The sequence below is a fragment of the Equus quagga genome, chromosome 13 (genome assembly GCF_021613505.1).
Source record: "Equus quagga isolate Etosha38 chromosome 13, UCLA_HA_Equagga_1.0, whole genome shotgun sequence".
Classification (NCBI taxonomy): domain Eukaryota; kingdom Metazoa; phylum Chordata; class Mammalia; order Perissodactyla; family Equidae; genus Equus; species Equus quagga.
In genome coordinates, this window is record NC_060279.1 from 43,296,506 (window position 1) to 43,312,942 (window position 16,437).

Sequence of the window (16,437 nt, forward strand, 5' to 3'; positions counted from 1 at the left end):
GGCCATGCTGAGGTGGCGCCCCACATAGCACAACCAGAAGAACTTACAACTAGAATACACAACTATGTACTGGGGGACTTCGGGAAGAAAGAAAAGAAAAAAAAAAAAAAAGAAGATGGGCAACAGATGTTAGCTCAAGTGCCAATCTTTAAAAGAAAAAAAATATTAGTTACAATACATCCATTAATGGGTCAAGATCCAGTTTGAAAAACAGCATTCCCACAGTTTGAAAAACTGCCCTCTGTTAAAACGGGGATTGACACTCTTCCTTTCTTTTTCTCAAATCTGTCGCATACTGACCAGCACAGCTCTAGTCTTTTTTCTCTACCTTGGGACTCCTGAGTCCCACTATCTTTTTTAAGAAGGAGAGATTGAGAGACCTGGATTTTCTTCAGGATGTACAATCTAAAATGTACTATCATGTGTGAAGCCGTGTGTCCAGATTCGAGGCACATGGTCTCATGTGGTCAGTGTTCTTTGCCCCTGGTGCAAAGAGGGATGAAAATTCTAATTCCTGGAAAAGGGATGAAGGGATATCAGAGTTGGCTTCTTCCCTCTAATTCTGTTCTCAGACTAAAAAAAATGTATCTCTCTTGCCCAGTTCCCCTGAGTCTCCTCCCCTTCCTGCCCCTCCACTAGCCAGAGTGCTAGGTGAGAGTGAGGCAGTGAGTTCCTCCAAAATCTGGAATTGCAGTTTGGCGGCCCACATACTGATCCCTCCCCATTTCTTCTCTCAGCCCGCCCCCTGCTGGGTTATGCTGGGTCAACCAACAGCGGTTTGGCAGTAAAGAGACTGACTGGGTTGAGAGAAGAGTGGGGAGGGGCTGCTGTGGAAGACAGGGGGCCACAAAAGGGCTGCAAAGCCTGGCTCCAGGGTTTGGCCAGGAAAAGAGCAGCTACGTAGATCAGGTCTTAGAGAAGATGAGGGGCAGCTTTGGGGGTTGTGTGGATGCACACAGGACTGCTTTAAGGCTGGGAGAATGGAGAGAGGAGGTGATGATGGAGACAGGGAGAAGGTGTGCAGCTACTAGAGGAAGAGCATCAAAAAGGTCCAAGCAGGGGGCCAGCCTGATGGCGCAGCGGTTAAGTGCACATGTTCCGCTTCAGCAGCCCAGGGTTCGCCGGTTTATGGACATGGCACCACTTGGCAAACCGTGCTGTGGTAGGCGTCCCACATATAAAGTAGAGGAAGATGGGCACAGATGTTAGCCTGTCTTCCTCAGCAAAAAGGAGGATTGGCAGCAGGTGTTAGCTCAGGGCTAATCTTCCTCAAGAAAAAAAAAAAAAAGGTCCAAGTCATCTCTATTAAGGGGAACAGAACTTCTCTTTTCCTCCCTGCTCTTAAGAGTTACCAAAGAATATAAAAGGACTATTACATTCCTTATTATATATGGGGTGTGGGGTTGGAATAATGAAGAAACTGCCAAGAGAAGTGTCCAGAGAGGGGGAGATCATTTGGCTAAGTTCAAGTATGAGTCAGAAAACAGCTTTGGTAATGGAGGCCAGGGCTTTGGCTCCCTCCAGGGCCCCTGGAAGCTGATCCCAGGATGGCTGAGCTGTGGGAATGGTCAGGGATGTTCATGTTAATACAGGAGTGGAACCTTCCCCAGAGCCTAGTCTTCCCAAACAATCCCCCTCTATAAACCCCATAAACTGTTACCTCAACAGCCCCAAGCCCTGAAATTTTCCTTGATTTCATAAATAAATCTTTCTTTCCCAAAGTAACTCTAGTCCTGATGTTCCCCCGTTTCCTCCCGGGCTGTTTAATGGAACTTCGGTAGGGACTTATTACTCCTGTTTCACTTCTTCCTCGTTCTTCAGGCTTCAAATGTAGGAATGTATGGGCGAAAGCATACAATACGCACCAAGGTGAAGCTTGGTGGGCCACAATGGGGTTCAGACTACGTCCTTGAATATCCTCAGCCTGGAACTTGGTCCTGATTTGCAGTTTCCCTCCTTTGTCTGGTAGCATTAACTTATTAAATTGATATTTAAAGAGTCTATGTGCCAGGCACTGGGGACAGAGTGAACAGCACAGAAAAGTTCTTGTCCTCCTGGAGCTTGCACACAGATCAGATTCAGGTACCTTCGGGCCTACTTTTTTGCTATTCTGTAGGGATGCTAGAACTTATAGCCTCAAATTGACTATTAAAGGAGATCTCTCCTTTATGAAATCACTAGGAATCAATGTGAGGTTGACTTTCTTTTTTCCTTTTACCTTTTATAGCTTTATTGAGGTATAATTGACATACAATACAAACTGCACATACTTAAAGTGTACAATTTGATAAGTTTTGACACATGTATACACCCATAAAACCATCACACAATCAAGATAATGAACATATCCATCACTCCCAGAGTTCCCATCTCTCTTTTTTCAGTCTTCCCTATCCTCCTTCTCTCCAAACCATTGAAAATTCTAGAAAATACAAACCAGTCCATAACAACTTTTGATCTAGAGGACTGAACAGAACAAAAAAAAACAAGCTCAGGGCCTGATGAAGACTCAAATGTTGGAGGAATCATTTGGGATTTAGAACCAAATACTTGAGCTTGAGTTTAGCTTGAGGTCCCACCAGTGCTGGCAGCAAAGCAGCAAGGAAAGAACCTGAGCGTCAGGAGAAGGTGGTCATCTTCCCTAGGGACAAAATCCACAAAGTAGTTGGGCATGGTCCAGTTCAGCAGGTACCTGGGGACATTGGCAGGCTGGGACCTTCAGTCTTATGGTGTGGGTGGGGTCTCACAAGAAGGATTATACCGAAGGTTTAAGCTAAATAAGAGGATTCATATTATTTATTACTCTTTTTGTATGCTGATTACAGGTTTAACTGTCTTGTCTGCTGCTGCCAGACTGAGAGGTCCTGCAAGGCTCTTATGTCTTCAGCACCTAACAATTTCTGAACAGCATTTAGATATTTATTGAACAAATGACATTATCATTTAGGTCCCAACCAACTCTACCAAATACTATGCCTTTTTCCAGTACCTAGTTTGGGTAAACTGCCCTAAAGTTGGTGCTTTCACAGGACCTGCACGCGGGTGATTAGCCTGGTTGAGAACGGGACCTCTGGAAGGTCCAAGGCTTTGACGAAGGAGAATAGTAGGTGGTTCAGAGAGGGGCAGAAAGACGCCTTTGGGCACCTTTGGGTAAGAAAACCTCCCCTCTGTTCACCTTCAGCTACACCAAGTGTGTGTGGTCTCTGGTGACGGGTCTGTGTATTTGGGGTAGGAGGTGGGGGACCACAGGCAGAGTTAGGGCTTAGGTACACTTTGGATTCTAGCAGCCCAGGCTTTCCCCGAGGGAGAAGGCTCCTTTCAAGTAGGAATCTCTTAACGCGGTCAGATCCCTGGTCCACATTGTCTTATCTGCAGTATGCCTCCACCCCAAGCCCGTACACCAGCGCAAGGGGTCAGAGCGGTAGTGAGAATGATGTCGTCTCCCCTGATCCACTCACTCGAGGAGTTAATCTCTCCAGCGACAGGCTCAGAGTCCCTCCCTCTCCCGCCTCAGACTCCGCCCCCTCCTCCCACCTCCTCGATCCCGGCGGGCTGACCCACGAGGGGGCGGCCCCAGCCCGAGCGCTGGGCCGGGCGGAGCTCCTCCGGCTGCAGCGTCTAGCTGCCGGACTAACCTCCTGCGGGTCAGACTGCGGGAGCGGCGCCGGGCCCCTTCCCCCCACATCCCCAACCCACCCTCTGAGCCTCCCGGGCCCCCTCCCCGCTCCCTGCAACTGTGCTGGTAAGTCCCGCTCTCCGCACCAAACTTTTTTGCTGCCGAGTTTGAGTCCTACAGTCGGACCACGAGCTACATTGTAGTTGGAGGGGGAGGGGGCGAAGGATTGAGAGTAGCCGTCTTGAAATGAACTATTCACGACTCCATAGCTTCGCTAAAATGGATCAGATCTCACCCATTTCCCGAATTGGTAGAACTCTTTGATTTTAGCTAAACTTGTAAAGAGGGAAATGAGGGTATTCGCTTCAACTTCGCTACCCCCCTCCCCCATTTCTCTAAGATTTAGCAGTTCTCAATACTTTCCCTCCATATTTCAAGTATCTTTGGCTCCCTAAAAGCTCATCCCCTCCCAACTCTGGCGTGGCAAAGTCCCCCTCCCCCAGGCACTTCGGGTCCGCCTCCTCTCGGTTACCCCGGGGGACCGCGCGATCTTTCGGGCCATACCCTCCCTCCGGGTATACGGGTCTTGCATACCGGCCAAAGACGTACACGGGCTGGGTCCGGCTGTAGAGGGAGGGGCTGAGGCTGGGGCTTGTCCGAAACCAAGCGGGCGGGGCCGGGAAGGGGAGGTGTAGGGGGCCGGACGGGGCGGAGCAGGCGGCATTTGCGGCCGGCGCCGGGGTGGAGAGTTGTGCGCCGGTCCCTGGGCCTGAGCTCGGGCTCGGGCTCCGACTCCTGCGATGTCTCAAGATGGCGGAACTGGGCGAATTAAAGGTACCGGCCCCCTCCCCCATCCCCATCTGGCTTGAGCCCGGTGGTACGCCGATTCACGGAAGCGACTGAGACTGGGTGCTGAGGGCTCGGGTGCGAGCTGGAGACGTGGCGGGGACGGGCTGCTGGAGATGGGAAAGAAGTGGCTGTGGGCGAGGAAGGGGCTGCGGCGAGGCTCCGGGGGCGGGGCCGCGGGGCAGATGTAGGGGTGGGGCCGAGGGGAATTGCAGCTGTTGGGGGCCGAGGCGCAGGGGGCGGGGACACCGGGTGGAAGTCGGATTTGGTAGTGGGGGCAGATGTAGGGGTAGGGCCAGGGGGAAAGGCTCTGAAGAGGCGTAGGGGACCAAGAGAGGCAACAGTAGGGGGGCAGATGTAGGGATGAGACTGAGGGGCAGATGTACGGGAGGCTCCTGGGGAAATGCAGCTGAGGATAGAGGCTTTGGGGCTGCTATTGGGATCCGAGCCTTGGGAAGTACCAGTAGGCGCCTGAGATCTAGGGGGCGGGGCTGTGCGGGCAGATAGATGGAGGGGTGGGGCAGGAGCATCCTGGAGGTTGAGAGGAAAATCCTCTTTTAGTGAGTCTTTGGGCAGAGACAGAGAGTAGAAAGAAGGGAAGTTCTTGGCAAAGCTAATAGAGAAATAAAGACAGGACAGAGGGAATAAAGATGGGGAGAAAGGCAGAGGAGCAAGTTTTCATCACATTCCTCAAAGGGGGCCCAAAGCTTCCTATGAGGGGAAGAACTGTGGAGGGCTAACAAGGCCTACCCATGGCAGGGTCTCCTAGAGATTCACAGAGGGAAGTTCTTTAAGGAGAGAGCTTTTGTGCCTGCCCTCCCACTACCACACAGAGCCTTGAGGGTGACCATATCCGAGGACATCTCATAGGACATTTCCTAAAACTTTGGGTTCACCTCTCTGCCTCCTGGCTTTGTTCCACCCTTTTAAATGGAGCCATAGTCCTGGGCAGGTTGAGGTCCTGTCACTGGGCCAGTTGCCTTTAGGAGAGCTCCAGATTATGCATGCTGGCTCAAGGGCCGCATCCCAGGACCTCTGTTTAGAGCTCTGCTCTCTCCTCTTCTACCCCAGTGGAGGGGGAGGATCACTTATTTTCTCTATGTAGGAAAGAAGCAGATAGAGTAGAAGGAAGGATAGCTGGACTTGGCGATTTACTGTTGACCCTCTCCCTCGCCTCAAGTTTTGGTCTTGTTTCCCTCCCAGAAAAATAAGACTGGGGTGATTATGTAAATGACATTGAGAAAGGATTTGGGGGAGTTAGGAGCATTGAACCCTGCCCTGGAACCCTGGCCACAAAAGCTCCAGAGGCTTCGGGAAAATAGCTGAGGTAGATTGAGTATTGGGAGGGGTGGGCTAGCCCCTTTCTTCCCTCTGGGGCTGTCTGGTCTGAATCTTCTTTTCCCCTTCCTTTCCCCTGTCTTCTATCCTGTTTTCAGGAGACTGGGATGGGTCTGAGAGTCTGAGAAAGAGCAGGAGACGAGATAAGAGTCCAGACTTGAGGCAGGGATGGAGGTAGGAGGCTGTAGTGGACTCAGAGCTGTGCCTGAGGATGGTTTGCTGTCTGCAGCCTGCCCCTTGCCCCCACCTGGTCAACTTTCAGGCATGGGGAGATAGGGTTGCTCAAGCTCTGGGGGGTAGCGGTGAGGTTGACCTGAGTTTGCTAAAGTGAGACTGAGATGTCCATTTGACCAAGTCAGCTGTCTGGTGGTAATCCACTGGCTGCAAAGCATCTTTCTGATCAGTGCTGGAGGGAAAGAGGCACTGCCCACCTGGTAGCTCAGTCTCAGCATCCTTGGCAGGACAGGCAAGGTAGGATTCTCAAGCTTCTCTGTTCTCTGCAGCACATGGTGATGAGTTTCCGGGTGTCTGAGCTCCAGGTGCTCCTTGGCTTTGCTGGCCGGAACAAGAGTGGACGGAAGCACGAGCTCCTGGCCAAGGCCCTGCACCTCCTCAAGTCCAGCTGTGCCCCCAGCGTCCAGATGAAGATCAAAGAGCTTTACCGCCGACGCTTTCCCAGGAAGCCCCTGGGGCCCTCTGATCTCTCCCTGCTCTCTCTGCCCCCTGGCACCCCTCCTGTAGGCTCCCCTGGTCCTCTAGCTCCCATTCCCCCAGCCCTCTTGGCCCCTGGCACTCTACTGGGTCCCAAGCGTGAAGTGGACATGCACCCGCCTCTGCCCCAGCCTGTGCACCCTGATGTCACCATGAAACCATTGCCCTTTTATGAAGTCTACGGGGAGCTCATCCGGCCCACCACCCTTGGTACGACTCTTTGTGGTCCTTCAGCCTTCCTGGACTCTATGCATCTTCCCTAAGCCTTTCTTAGGCTTTAGTCCTGTGGGATCAGCAACCTGGGATGGGGGTACCTTCTGTGGCTGCCTGAGCATGGGCTTGGGAATAACTGCCGCCTTGTGTCCTCAGCATCCACTTCTAGCCAGCGGTTTGAGGAAGCGCACTTTACCTTTGCTCTCACACCCCAGCAAGTGCAGCAGATTCTCACATCAAGGTACATCTCTGTCAGTCCTCCTGACCATCCCTAGGGGGTTACCCTTGGAGTCTGCTCTCTGACTTTCTTTTCCGCCCTGCTCTCCTCCCTCCATCCTCCTATACTTGCGTTGTCTCTTGTATGCCTCTTCTCTGTCCTCTGGACATCTAACTTTCTGTGTCTGTCTGTTCACCCCGGCCCTCCAGACATACTGATATCTTTCCCTCTCCCTCCTTGTTATAGGGAGGTTCTGCCAGGAGCCAAATGCGATTATACCATACAGGTGCAGCTAAGGTGAGTTGCTCCTCCCTTCCTGCCCTGCTGGGCTCCCATTGGGGGTTGAATGAAATAAGGGTATGACAGATGCTCTTGGGAGACAGCCCTGCTCTGCTGCATCCACCCCAGCCCTGGGACTGTTGTTGGATGCCGAGGGCTGAGGGCTACAGATATCCAAGACTAATTTTCTGAGGTTCCCTGCCTCTCTACCAGATTCAACTCAAGAAACTGCCTCCTACTCTTTCATCTTCTCTCACCTTTTACCAGGTTCTGTCTCTGTGAGACCAGCTGCCCTCAGGAAGATTATTTTCCCCCAAATCTCTTTGTCAAGGTCAATGGGAAACTGTGCCCCCTGCCGGTAAATATTCTTCTTCTGACAGTAACCCCTTCCCTGTTTTAGTTACTAAGTGTTAACTACAGACTTTTGATGAAAGAAACATGCCCAGCACAGTGCCTGGTACACAGTAGGTGCTCAATTTACTGACTGGATCATTCTAATCTAGAGTTTTAAGATAGGGCTGAATGAGGGTTCTGTCAAAACCCAGAGGACAGACATTAGTTCTACACAAAGGTTCAGGGAAGACTTCTTAGAAGTGATGACCCCAGAGCTGAGAATTGGAAGAAGTGGGGCATCCCTATGCTTCCTCCTTAGGAACTCAGTGAATGGGTTCCTATTTCCTTAGTCAATGAATAAGCTTTCCTTTTCCCCCAGGAATAAACCCCACACACAATCCTAGATATTGCCCCAGTTTTGTGGGTCACTGAATGGGCTCCCATCTCCTTGGTCAGTGAGTAAGCTGACCTTCCCTCCAGGGAGTGAGTAACTGGAGACAAGAGGTCTTGACCAGTCCCTCCCTTCCCCAGGGTTACCTTCCTCCTACTAAGAATGGGGCTGAGCCCAAGAGGCCCAGCCGCCCCATCAACATCACACCCCTGGCTCGACTCTCAGCCACTGTTCCCAACACCATTGTGGTCAACTGGTCATCTGAGTTTGGACGGGTGAGCATGGCTGAGGCAGGGAGCCTTGGAGAACCCTGCAGGGAGTGATGGGGAATCATCGAGTGTTCTGGGTTGGGGAAATGTTTTCCTCTTTATGGGTCTGTCTACTTTAACCTGCTGTCTCTAGTTCTCATGGGACAAAGTGGGGAGTGGGGGTCATGGGGGAGGGCGATGGTGTGAAAGCAGAGGCTAACTTTCTCCCCACACCTCCAAGTAGAATTACTCCTTATCTGTGTACCTGGTGAGGCAGTTGACTGCAGGGACCCTTCTACAAAAACTCAGAGCAAAGGGTATCCGGAACCCAGACCACTCCCGGGCACTGAGTGAGTAACATCCTGCTCCTCTGATCTGGATCCAAGTCTTTCTGGCCCTCCAGTCTTTTCAGTCAAACTCATAGTCTTGTGACAACTTACCTCACCTCTCACATGAACCCCAACCCTTCCCCTATCCCCCTACCAATCTTTGTGGTTGAGAAGTGGGACCACCCCCAGGCACTGAGACACCCTTGCATTCCCAGTTATACATCTGCTTTGCACCTCAGAGACCCTGACTCCAGCCCTGCTGGAATGTGGGTTCTCCAGACTGGAAAGAGTCTTAAGGATCATCTAATCTAACCCTCTCATGACGCTTCAATTTCCTCTATGTCATCTCTGCCAAAGTGTCACCTAGCTATATTTAAGCATCTTCAGGGATGGGGAAATCCCCCTCCTTCCCCAGCCTTCATAATTCAGATCCCAGACCACCCCCATGTGACATCCCACTGGTCCCCAAAGTCTCTCTACCCAGCTGCCTCTCAGCCAGAGCTGTTTGGTTCTGTCCTCACCATCTCCTGGGCTTCCTCTTCAGCCTTGCTGATCCCATGGCTCTGGCCTCATTCTTGTTTCAGTCAAGGAGAAATTGACTGCTGACCCGGACAGTGAGGTGGCAACTACGAGTCTCCGGGTGTCACTCATGTGCCCGGTGTGTACAAGGGAGAAGAGAAGGGGAAGGAGGGTTGGGTTGAACCTCTGGACTCAGATGAGAGTTCTTAGGGCTGCTAGAGTGAGGCTCTCTGGGATGTGGGGACCTGACCAGAGAACTCATCTCTCTTAGCTAGGCAAGATGCGCCTGACTGTCCCTTGTCGTGCCCTCACCTGCGCCCACCTGCAGAGCTTCGATGCTGCCCTTTACCTACAGATGAATGAGAAGAAGCCAACGTGGACATGTCCTGTGTGTGATAAGAAGGCTCCCTATGAATCTCTTATCATTGATGGGTAGGGCCGTTATGCATTCTGCTTCTTCTTACCTAGGACATCCACTGAGACCACCCCCACCCCTCTCTGTCTCTATGGCTACAGAGAGAGAGCATACTTCCCCTCCCATGAACCTCAACTCTTAATCCATCTATCCCTTTTATATATTTTTTATATATATAATATATATTATAAATGGGATAGATTATATATATATTTCCAACATAGAGGACTTACTACATACTAGGCATCGTACTGAGCACTTTGCATGCCTTATGTCATTGAATCCTCATCATAACCCTATGAGATACGTACTACCATTACAGATGAGGAAACTGAAACCTAGAGAGATTATCTTGCTCAAAGTTACGTTGTTAGTAAGTGGCAGAGCTAAAGTATCAAACTGTTATAATATATTGTCTATAACAGCTGCCTGACTTCTCACAGAGCATAGCAGTGAAGTTCTTTTGAGGGCCTGGATGTGCTGATCTAGCTGGTCCTAACCCCCATCCAGAGCCTATATTATGGTTCTTGTTCCCAGTGCCCTATTTTTTCTCCTCTTCTTCTCCCCAAAGCCCCCTGGTACATAGTTGAATATTCTAGTTGTGAGTGTCTCTGGTTGTGCTATATGGGATGCCATCCCAACATGGCCTGATGAGTGGCGCCATGTCTGTGCCCAGGATCCAAACCGGCGAAACCCTGGGCCACCGAAGCTGAGTGCGCAAACTTAACCACTTGGCCACTGGGCTGGCCCCCCCAGTGCCCTTTTTGAGATGGTTTATGGAGTTCTGTATCTTTGCTTCTTAGTGTCTTGTCTCTAGTACTACATGAATCAAGTGTTTAGAATGTTATTTATTTTAAAACTTAGCATTTAAAGTTTGCAAAGCTTTTTTTGTTTTTTTTAAAGATTGGCACCTGAGCTAACAACTGTTGCCAATCTTTTTTTTTTTTTTTTGTGCTTTTTCTTACCAAATCCCCCCCAGTACATAGTTGTATATTTTAGTTATGGGTCCTTCTAGTTGTGGTATGTGGGACGCCACCCCAGCATGGCCTGGCGAGTGGCGCCATGTCCGTGCCCAGGACTCAAACCAGCAAAACCCTGGGCCACTGAAGTGGAGTGCGTGAACTTAACCCCTTGGCCATGGGGCTGGCCCCTGCAAAGCTCTTTTACATAGCTTATTTTATTTAGTTCCAGGAACAACGCAGAGAGGTCAATAGGGTGGATAATATCCCTATTTTAGAGGTAAGGAAACTGAGGTTCAGGAAGGTGAGTCTCAGAACTCCCTGGCTACTGTTTCAGTCATTTCCCAGCCCTGTGAATTCCCATCTCTTTCCTCCCCCAGTTTATTCATGGAGATTCTTAATTCCTGCTCGGATTGTGATGAGATCCAGTTCATGGAAGATGGATCCTGGTGCCCAATGAAACCCAAGAAGGAGGCATCTGAGGTTTGCCCCCCGCCAGGGTATGGGCTGGATGGTGAGTGATCCCCTGTCCCCCAGCTGAGCTAAGACTTGGATGGCCTCTTCTCTGAGACACAGTCTTCTTACCACCCACAGGCCTCCAATACAGCCCAGTCCAAGAGGGCAATCCGTCAGAGAATAAGAAGAAGGTTGAAGTTATTGACTTGACGATAGAAAGCTCATCAGATGAGGAGGACCTGCCCCCAGCCAAGAAGCACTGTCCTGTCACCTCAGCTGCCATCCCAGCCTTACCTGGAAGCAAAGGGTATGAGGAAATAGGCTGAGTCTATAGCAGAAAGGATGGAGGAAGAAGTCAGAAATGCTTTCTGATCACTGGGCAAACCCTGGGGCAGAGAGGGTACTTAGGGGGTTGAGCTGAGTGAGGGCATCTGTGGTTTGCTGGCTGCCCCAGCTGCTTCTCTCCCTTCACAGAGTTCTCACGTCTGGTCACCAGCCATCTTCCGTGCTACGGAGCCCTGCTATGGGCACGTTGGGTGGCGATTTCCTGTCCAGTCTCCCACTACATGAGTACCCACCTGCCTTCCCACTAGGGGCCGATATCCAAGGTATGACACTGATCACAGGTGGGGCCAGTACTGCCACATCTTCCCCAAACCAGATCAGAACCCCTGCTCCTTTTCAAAGCTTTCTGGCTGTCTTGCAAAGGACCATAATCCAAGGAACTTCTTTGCTTTTTTGGTGGTGCAGGGGTGCAGGAGGTTGATTTTAATTTTTCTTTTCCTACCAGGTTTAGATTTATTTTCCTTCCTTCAGACTGAGAGTCAGGTAAGTGGTCCCTTCTCTTCCCATGAAGATCTCAGATCTCTGAAGCTTCCTTCATAGGCACTGATGGGCCCCCTCCCTCTCTCATTTTCCCTAGGACCTAAATCTGCTTCTCCATGAGGGAAGGGGGGTACAGCCAGTTTATTTCTGTCATAGGCCCCATTGGTACTTCCTCGGACTCTCACCCATGTCTTCCTCAATCCCCCGTTGCTATTCTGTCTCCAGAGTTTTTAGTGTAGTTCTGCCCCTGCCTGCTCACCTCTCCATAGCCATGTGCACTTGGGCACCATGCCTGCCCTAACTGGACATTCTACACATTTCAGACGCCCACAAAGCCAAGAACCTAGCAAGCTGGAAGGGCTGTCTCAAGGCAGGGAATAGGGGTGGCATGTGGGGAAGTAGGGGGATGAGTCAGAAAGAGGCTCTCCTGCTTCTCAGAGAATACCTTGGGGTCCAGTGGGGTTGATTTAGCCCATATATTTCTGAGATGAGTGATTGGGAGGCGGGTAAAGTCAGGATAAAATCTTAAACTCTGCCCTTGATTCCTCCCAGCACTATGGTCCCTCCTCCGTCATCACCTCACTAGACGAACAGGATGCCCTTGGCCACTTCTTCCAGTACCGAGGGACCCCTTCCCACTTCCTGGGCCCACTAGCCCCCACATTGGGGAGCTCTCACCGCAGCACCACTCCAGCACCCCCTCCTGGCCGTGTCAGTAGCATTGTGGCCCCTGGGGGGCCCTTGAGGGATGGACATGGAGGACCCCTGCCCTCAGGTCCCTCTTTGACTGGCTGTCGGTCAGACATCATTTCCCTGGACTGAGTTCCCTGGATTATGGAACCTTCACTGCCTCCCAACACTCAGCAAGTATGCTGTGGAGTCTGGACCCTTGGCCACTCTGACTCCTCAGGGGGCTTTGGCCAAAGGCCAGAAAGACCTTCATGGACACTTGTTTTTGGCCTCATCTCTGCCTGACAAGGCCAGCACCCAAAGGGTTAATATTTAACCTCTTTTTAAGGACATTTGGGGTTCTTTAGATGGCACATTCCTTTGGGTATGTTAACTTAGACAGTGGGAGGTAAATGGGATGAGATGTGAGTTGGGGGAAGGGCTGAATCCTCACCCTTGACTGTCTAGAGTCTTGTGGGGAAGGGGCCCTTCTCTTGTCCCCCCAGAAGCTCTCTCTTCTCATTCCCCAAACCCATGGCTCTGTTCCTTCCCCACATCGTCTTTTCATGTCCATTCTATTCTCTTTGGCCAAACAGACACAGAAACTGAGGCAGACAGACACACGGACAGAGAACTCTATTTTGGGTTGCAGATTTTTTGTATATAAACAAGAAAAACCAAAATACTCCAAAGATGGCTTCCCCTGCCTCCTACTTGCCAGTATGACTGAGGGGGAGATAAGGCCTCAGCCCTGATTGCCAGGGTCTGGCATATTGCCTGGGTCTCTCTCTATTTATATATTTAAGTTCACAGTGTTTCTTATGCCGACCAGGCCCTGGGCTTCTAGGGCTTCCGTGGTTAGGTCTGGCTCATTCTGCACCTGTCCTGGGAGGTGGGAGGACCTTTGTGCTCTCCCCAATCTCCTTTTTCAGGCTTCTCCAGGGCCTAGGACCTATGTTGTAATTTTACTTTTTATTCCCAAAGTTGTAGCAAAGTTCTTACCCATAATAAAGGTTGTGAATGTTTTGTGAGTGTCACAGAGGTGGGCTGGGGAGGGGATTATGCACTTCACTTTCCAGATCCCTGGTTTGAGGGGAGAGGGTCCATGTTCCGTTCTTCCTTTGCTGGCCCTGGATCCACGTGAGCTCCACTTGCACATGGTAGGGCTGTCACACTGAGGATTTCCGAGAGCAGTTATTCTTTCTTCCTTCCCCTTCCCCATGCACATAAAAACACTAGAGCATTCAGCCCAAGGCTATGGAGCCCTCAAGTCCTCACCCTTACCTGCCCAGATGTTGCAGCCAGAGCCTGAGGGCAAACTTGGTCCCAGTGCTGACCCTCTCTTTGCTTTCTGCTGTGCTTGGGGTCGTCCGCAGCAGTGTGGACATGGGCAAGGCCAGAGGTCGAGCTCCTCCATCCTCTAGTTCCACTGCACTGCATAATGACAACTCTTGTCTAGGCTGTGCCTTAGCCCACTTCCATATCCATTAGGTCATCTAATCCTCCCAGCCACCAGAGGAGCAGGGTGGGTGGGTGTTAACTTCATTTATTTATTTATTTTTTTGGTGAGGAAGATTGTCCCTGAGGTAACACCTGTGCCAGGCCTCCTCCACTTTGTATGTGGGACACTGCTACAGCATGGCTTGACGAGCAGTGCTAGGTCCGCACCTGGGATCCAACCCCTGAACCCCAGGCCACTGAAGTGGAGCACATGAACTTAACCATGTCACTGTGCCAGCCCCTGTTAACTTCATTTTATAGAAAGGAAACAGGCTCAAGGAGGCTTAAATGACTTGTCCCTATGGGAGAGTGGGACTCAACCCCAGGTCTTCAGTTGTAGCCAGTTGGAGCAGGAACCCTTGGAGTTTGACAGACAGGGTCTTTGATCTCAAGTGCTCTCTTCATTATCAGTTGACCAGCTCACTCCCTGGATCTCTCCCACAACACAAAATCCTCCCCCGAGGAGGGATAGAAGCTGAGCTTTTCACTGTGTATGTGTTGGTGTGTTGGACGGTCAGGGAGAAACTCTTACTTACGGGACAGAGGGTGGTAGGTCCTGAGGGAGATGTCTGGGTGTCTCTGTCCCATCCTCTGTGGCAGCCACTGCAGCTGCTACATCTGGTCTCAGCCACATAAGGGCACTCACCTCACTTGGGTTTGGTTGGATCCGGGCCTGGGGCCAAACATGTTGATCCCTTAGTCACGGCCTCTCTCGGGAGGCCTGTTCTTGATCACAGCCCACCCTCAGGTAGAATGGAGAGAGACTTGGGGCAGGGGCAGGGGGAGAGGCTATTGGATGTCTTGGTTATCTCTGACCTCCCCTTCCCCCCCCCAGTCACAGTCAGAACCAGTCTGCCTTGGCCTCCTGAGCTCCGATTTCCCTGCTCTACTGCCAGCCCTACCTGCAGCTGCTGCTGTGACTCCTGGGAGATCACAAGTAGATAGAGAATGATGTGATGGTATTTCGGGAGACCCCAGCTCAGCCTAGGAGGGTAGGCAGTCTAAGAGAGAGGAAAACAGCAAAAGTGAGAACTTCCTGTCTCTTTTTGAGACTAAAAACAGCTGAAGTGGAGGGTAGAGATGGTGTGGGAGGGACAGGGTGAGGATTGTAGGTTCAGGGACTCCAGACCGCCCACACTCCATTGTTTCCCCTGGCAAGTAGGACTGTTCTATGGGCTCTGGTGGGTTAGAAGTTGTTGTTAGAAGTTCTTGGTTAAATAGGAAGGGACCTCTCCCAGGTCCCTGTCTCACCTCCCATAAACCCAGAGGAACCCAAGAGAACTGGCCCTGGGGCAGCTGTAGTCCACTTTCCTCCCAAAGCTCTCGAAGCCCTCCGTCCAACAGCTGGGAGAGAGAGAGGGCAAGTCAGAGAGGCCAATTCCTGACTCCTCCAACTACTTTGTTTGCCCCTCCCTCAGCCTACACCCAAAATGGTCCCAGACAGGTGTCTTGGTTCAGGACAGTGTGCCGGTTGGGTCAGCTGACTGGTTACCTCTTCATCAAGTTCCACATGTCCACCTGCAACAACAGTGGAACCAATAGGTGAATGGTGGTGTTCTTGGCCAGGGACCCCACTCAATATTTATACTGCTCTTTCTCCAGTGGGCAAAAATGCAGTTGCAGCCCCTAGTGATTATGGGACATACCACATTTCTAGGCCTACTTCTCTGTCCTAAGACTGGGAATAGCATTATTGAGTGAAGGACAAGTTTCTTCCCTGGACTTGGGGCCTTGTTCTCAGGGTGCTCACCTGGGGGTACCCAGAGGTTGGGAGAAATGCTGAGGGTGCGGGTCCTTCGGGTCAACAAGACAGTCTGGTCGCTGGACTGCAGAATGACGGCCACACCCAGATCCACACCCCGATTCGTGGGCAGCTCCGCCCCTGAAGCCCAGGGCTGCTGATCCAGGGCCGCAAAGGGGCAGAAAGGGGGTCGCTGGCGAGAGGAAGCCGTTTGGGGTAAGGTTTCACAAGCGGGGCGGGGTATTCAAAAGTTGTGCGATGTCGCGCGCGATGGGGGAGGAAGCCGAGTGGGCGATTGGCCAGGCCATCAGGCCTCTCGCCGCCAGTTCCCACCGGATCCTAGTCCCCGCCTTCGGCCCTTCTGTACCCACGCCAGGTTCCCTCTTTTCCCGACCTGGAGCGGAAGTCTGAAGGAGGCGCCTGGGAATGGCCTAGCCGAGAGGACGAGCCGTCCTTGTTTCAAGCTGCAGTGCATGGGCCACGGCCCAAGCCCTGACCTGGCGCCCAGGAGGCCACACACACTCTGCGCGAAGCTCACCGACTCCGGGCGCCCGGACAGGAGCAGCAACACTCGCGCGGCCGCCATAGCGCGGCTCTCGGGTAGCTGTGGCCCGCCTGGCGCCCTCTGGTGGCCCAGCGGCGCCTGCCCTTGGACTGTTCCGCGGGATTGGGATTGCCAGGCTTCCCAAACGTCCCCGGGAAATTTAGGTGTTAACACTTGGGGATGATCCGTGGGTGTAATGTTAATAAATGACAAAGGAGAATACCTCTAAATCCTGAGCTCCTCTCTTCCCATCTCTTCTGTTTAGGGCAATGATCCCAGACTCGTCAC

General features: G+C 51.7%; 2 protein-coding genes across 8 annotated transcripts; one reads left to right on the forward strand and one right to left on the reverse strand.

Moving 5' to 3' along the window:
- Positions 1-3,563: 3,563 nt before the first annotated feature.
- PIAS3 (protein inhibitor of activated STAT 3) lies at positions 3,564-13,390 on the forward strand. 3 transcript variants are annotated; one of them, XM_046683098.1, is made up of 15 exons: positions 4,224-4,450; positions 5,899-5,974; positions 6,304-6,721; positions 6,881-6,965; positions 7,188-7,238; positions 7,488-7,578; positions 8,085-8,219; positions 8,437-8,542; positions 9,106-9,179; positions 9,312-9,472; positions 10,795-10,928; positions 11,009-11,177; positions 11,345-11,478; positions 11,661-11,698; positions 12,248-13,390. In XM_046683098.1, exons 2-15 carry the CDS (start codon positions 5,969-5,971, stop codon positions 12,515-12,517), a joined length of 1,872 nt encoding a protein of 623 aa, XP_046539054.1. In that variant the 5' UTR covers positions 4,224-4,450; positions 5,899-5,968; the 3' UTR covers positions 12,518-13,390. The 3 variants fall into 3 exon arrangements, with proteins under 3 accessions (XP_046539056.1, XP_046539054.1, XP_046539053.1); XM_046683100.1 differs by lacking the exons at positions 4,224-4,450; positions 5,899-5,974 and adding an exon at positions 3,564-3,742; XM_046683097.1 differs by lacking the exon at positions 5,899-5,974 and having other exon boundaries at positions 4,227-4,450.
- On the reverse strand, positions 13,300-16,341 carry NUDT17 (nudix hydrolase 17). Of its 5 annotated transcripts, none has more exons than XM_046683104.1 (8): positions 16,000-16,341; positions 15,615-15,798; positions 15,357-15,382; positions 15,116-15,208; positions 14,767-14,865; positions 14,401-14,537; positions 13,649-13,798; positions 13,300-13,538 (listed from the first exon to the last, which is right to left on the reverse strand). In XM_046683104.1, the coding sequence occupies exons 1-8, from the start codon at positions 16,189-16,191 to the stop codon at positions 13,433-13,435; spliced, it is 987 nt and encodes a 328-aa protein (XP_046539060.1). In that variant the 5' UTR covers positions 16,192-16,341; the 3' UTR covers positions 13,300-13,432. The 5 variants fall into 5 exon arrangements, with proteins under 5 accessions (XP_046539060.1, XP_046539058.1, XP_046539057.1 ...); XM_046683102.1 differs by having other exon boundaries at positions 13,305-13,538; positions 13,649-13,793; positions 15,615-15,759; XM_046683101.1 differs by having other exon boundaries at positions 13,305-13,538; positions 13,649-13,793.
- Positions 16,342-16,437: the final 96 nt, after the last annotated feature.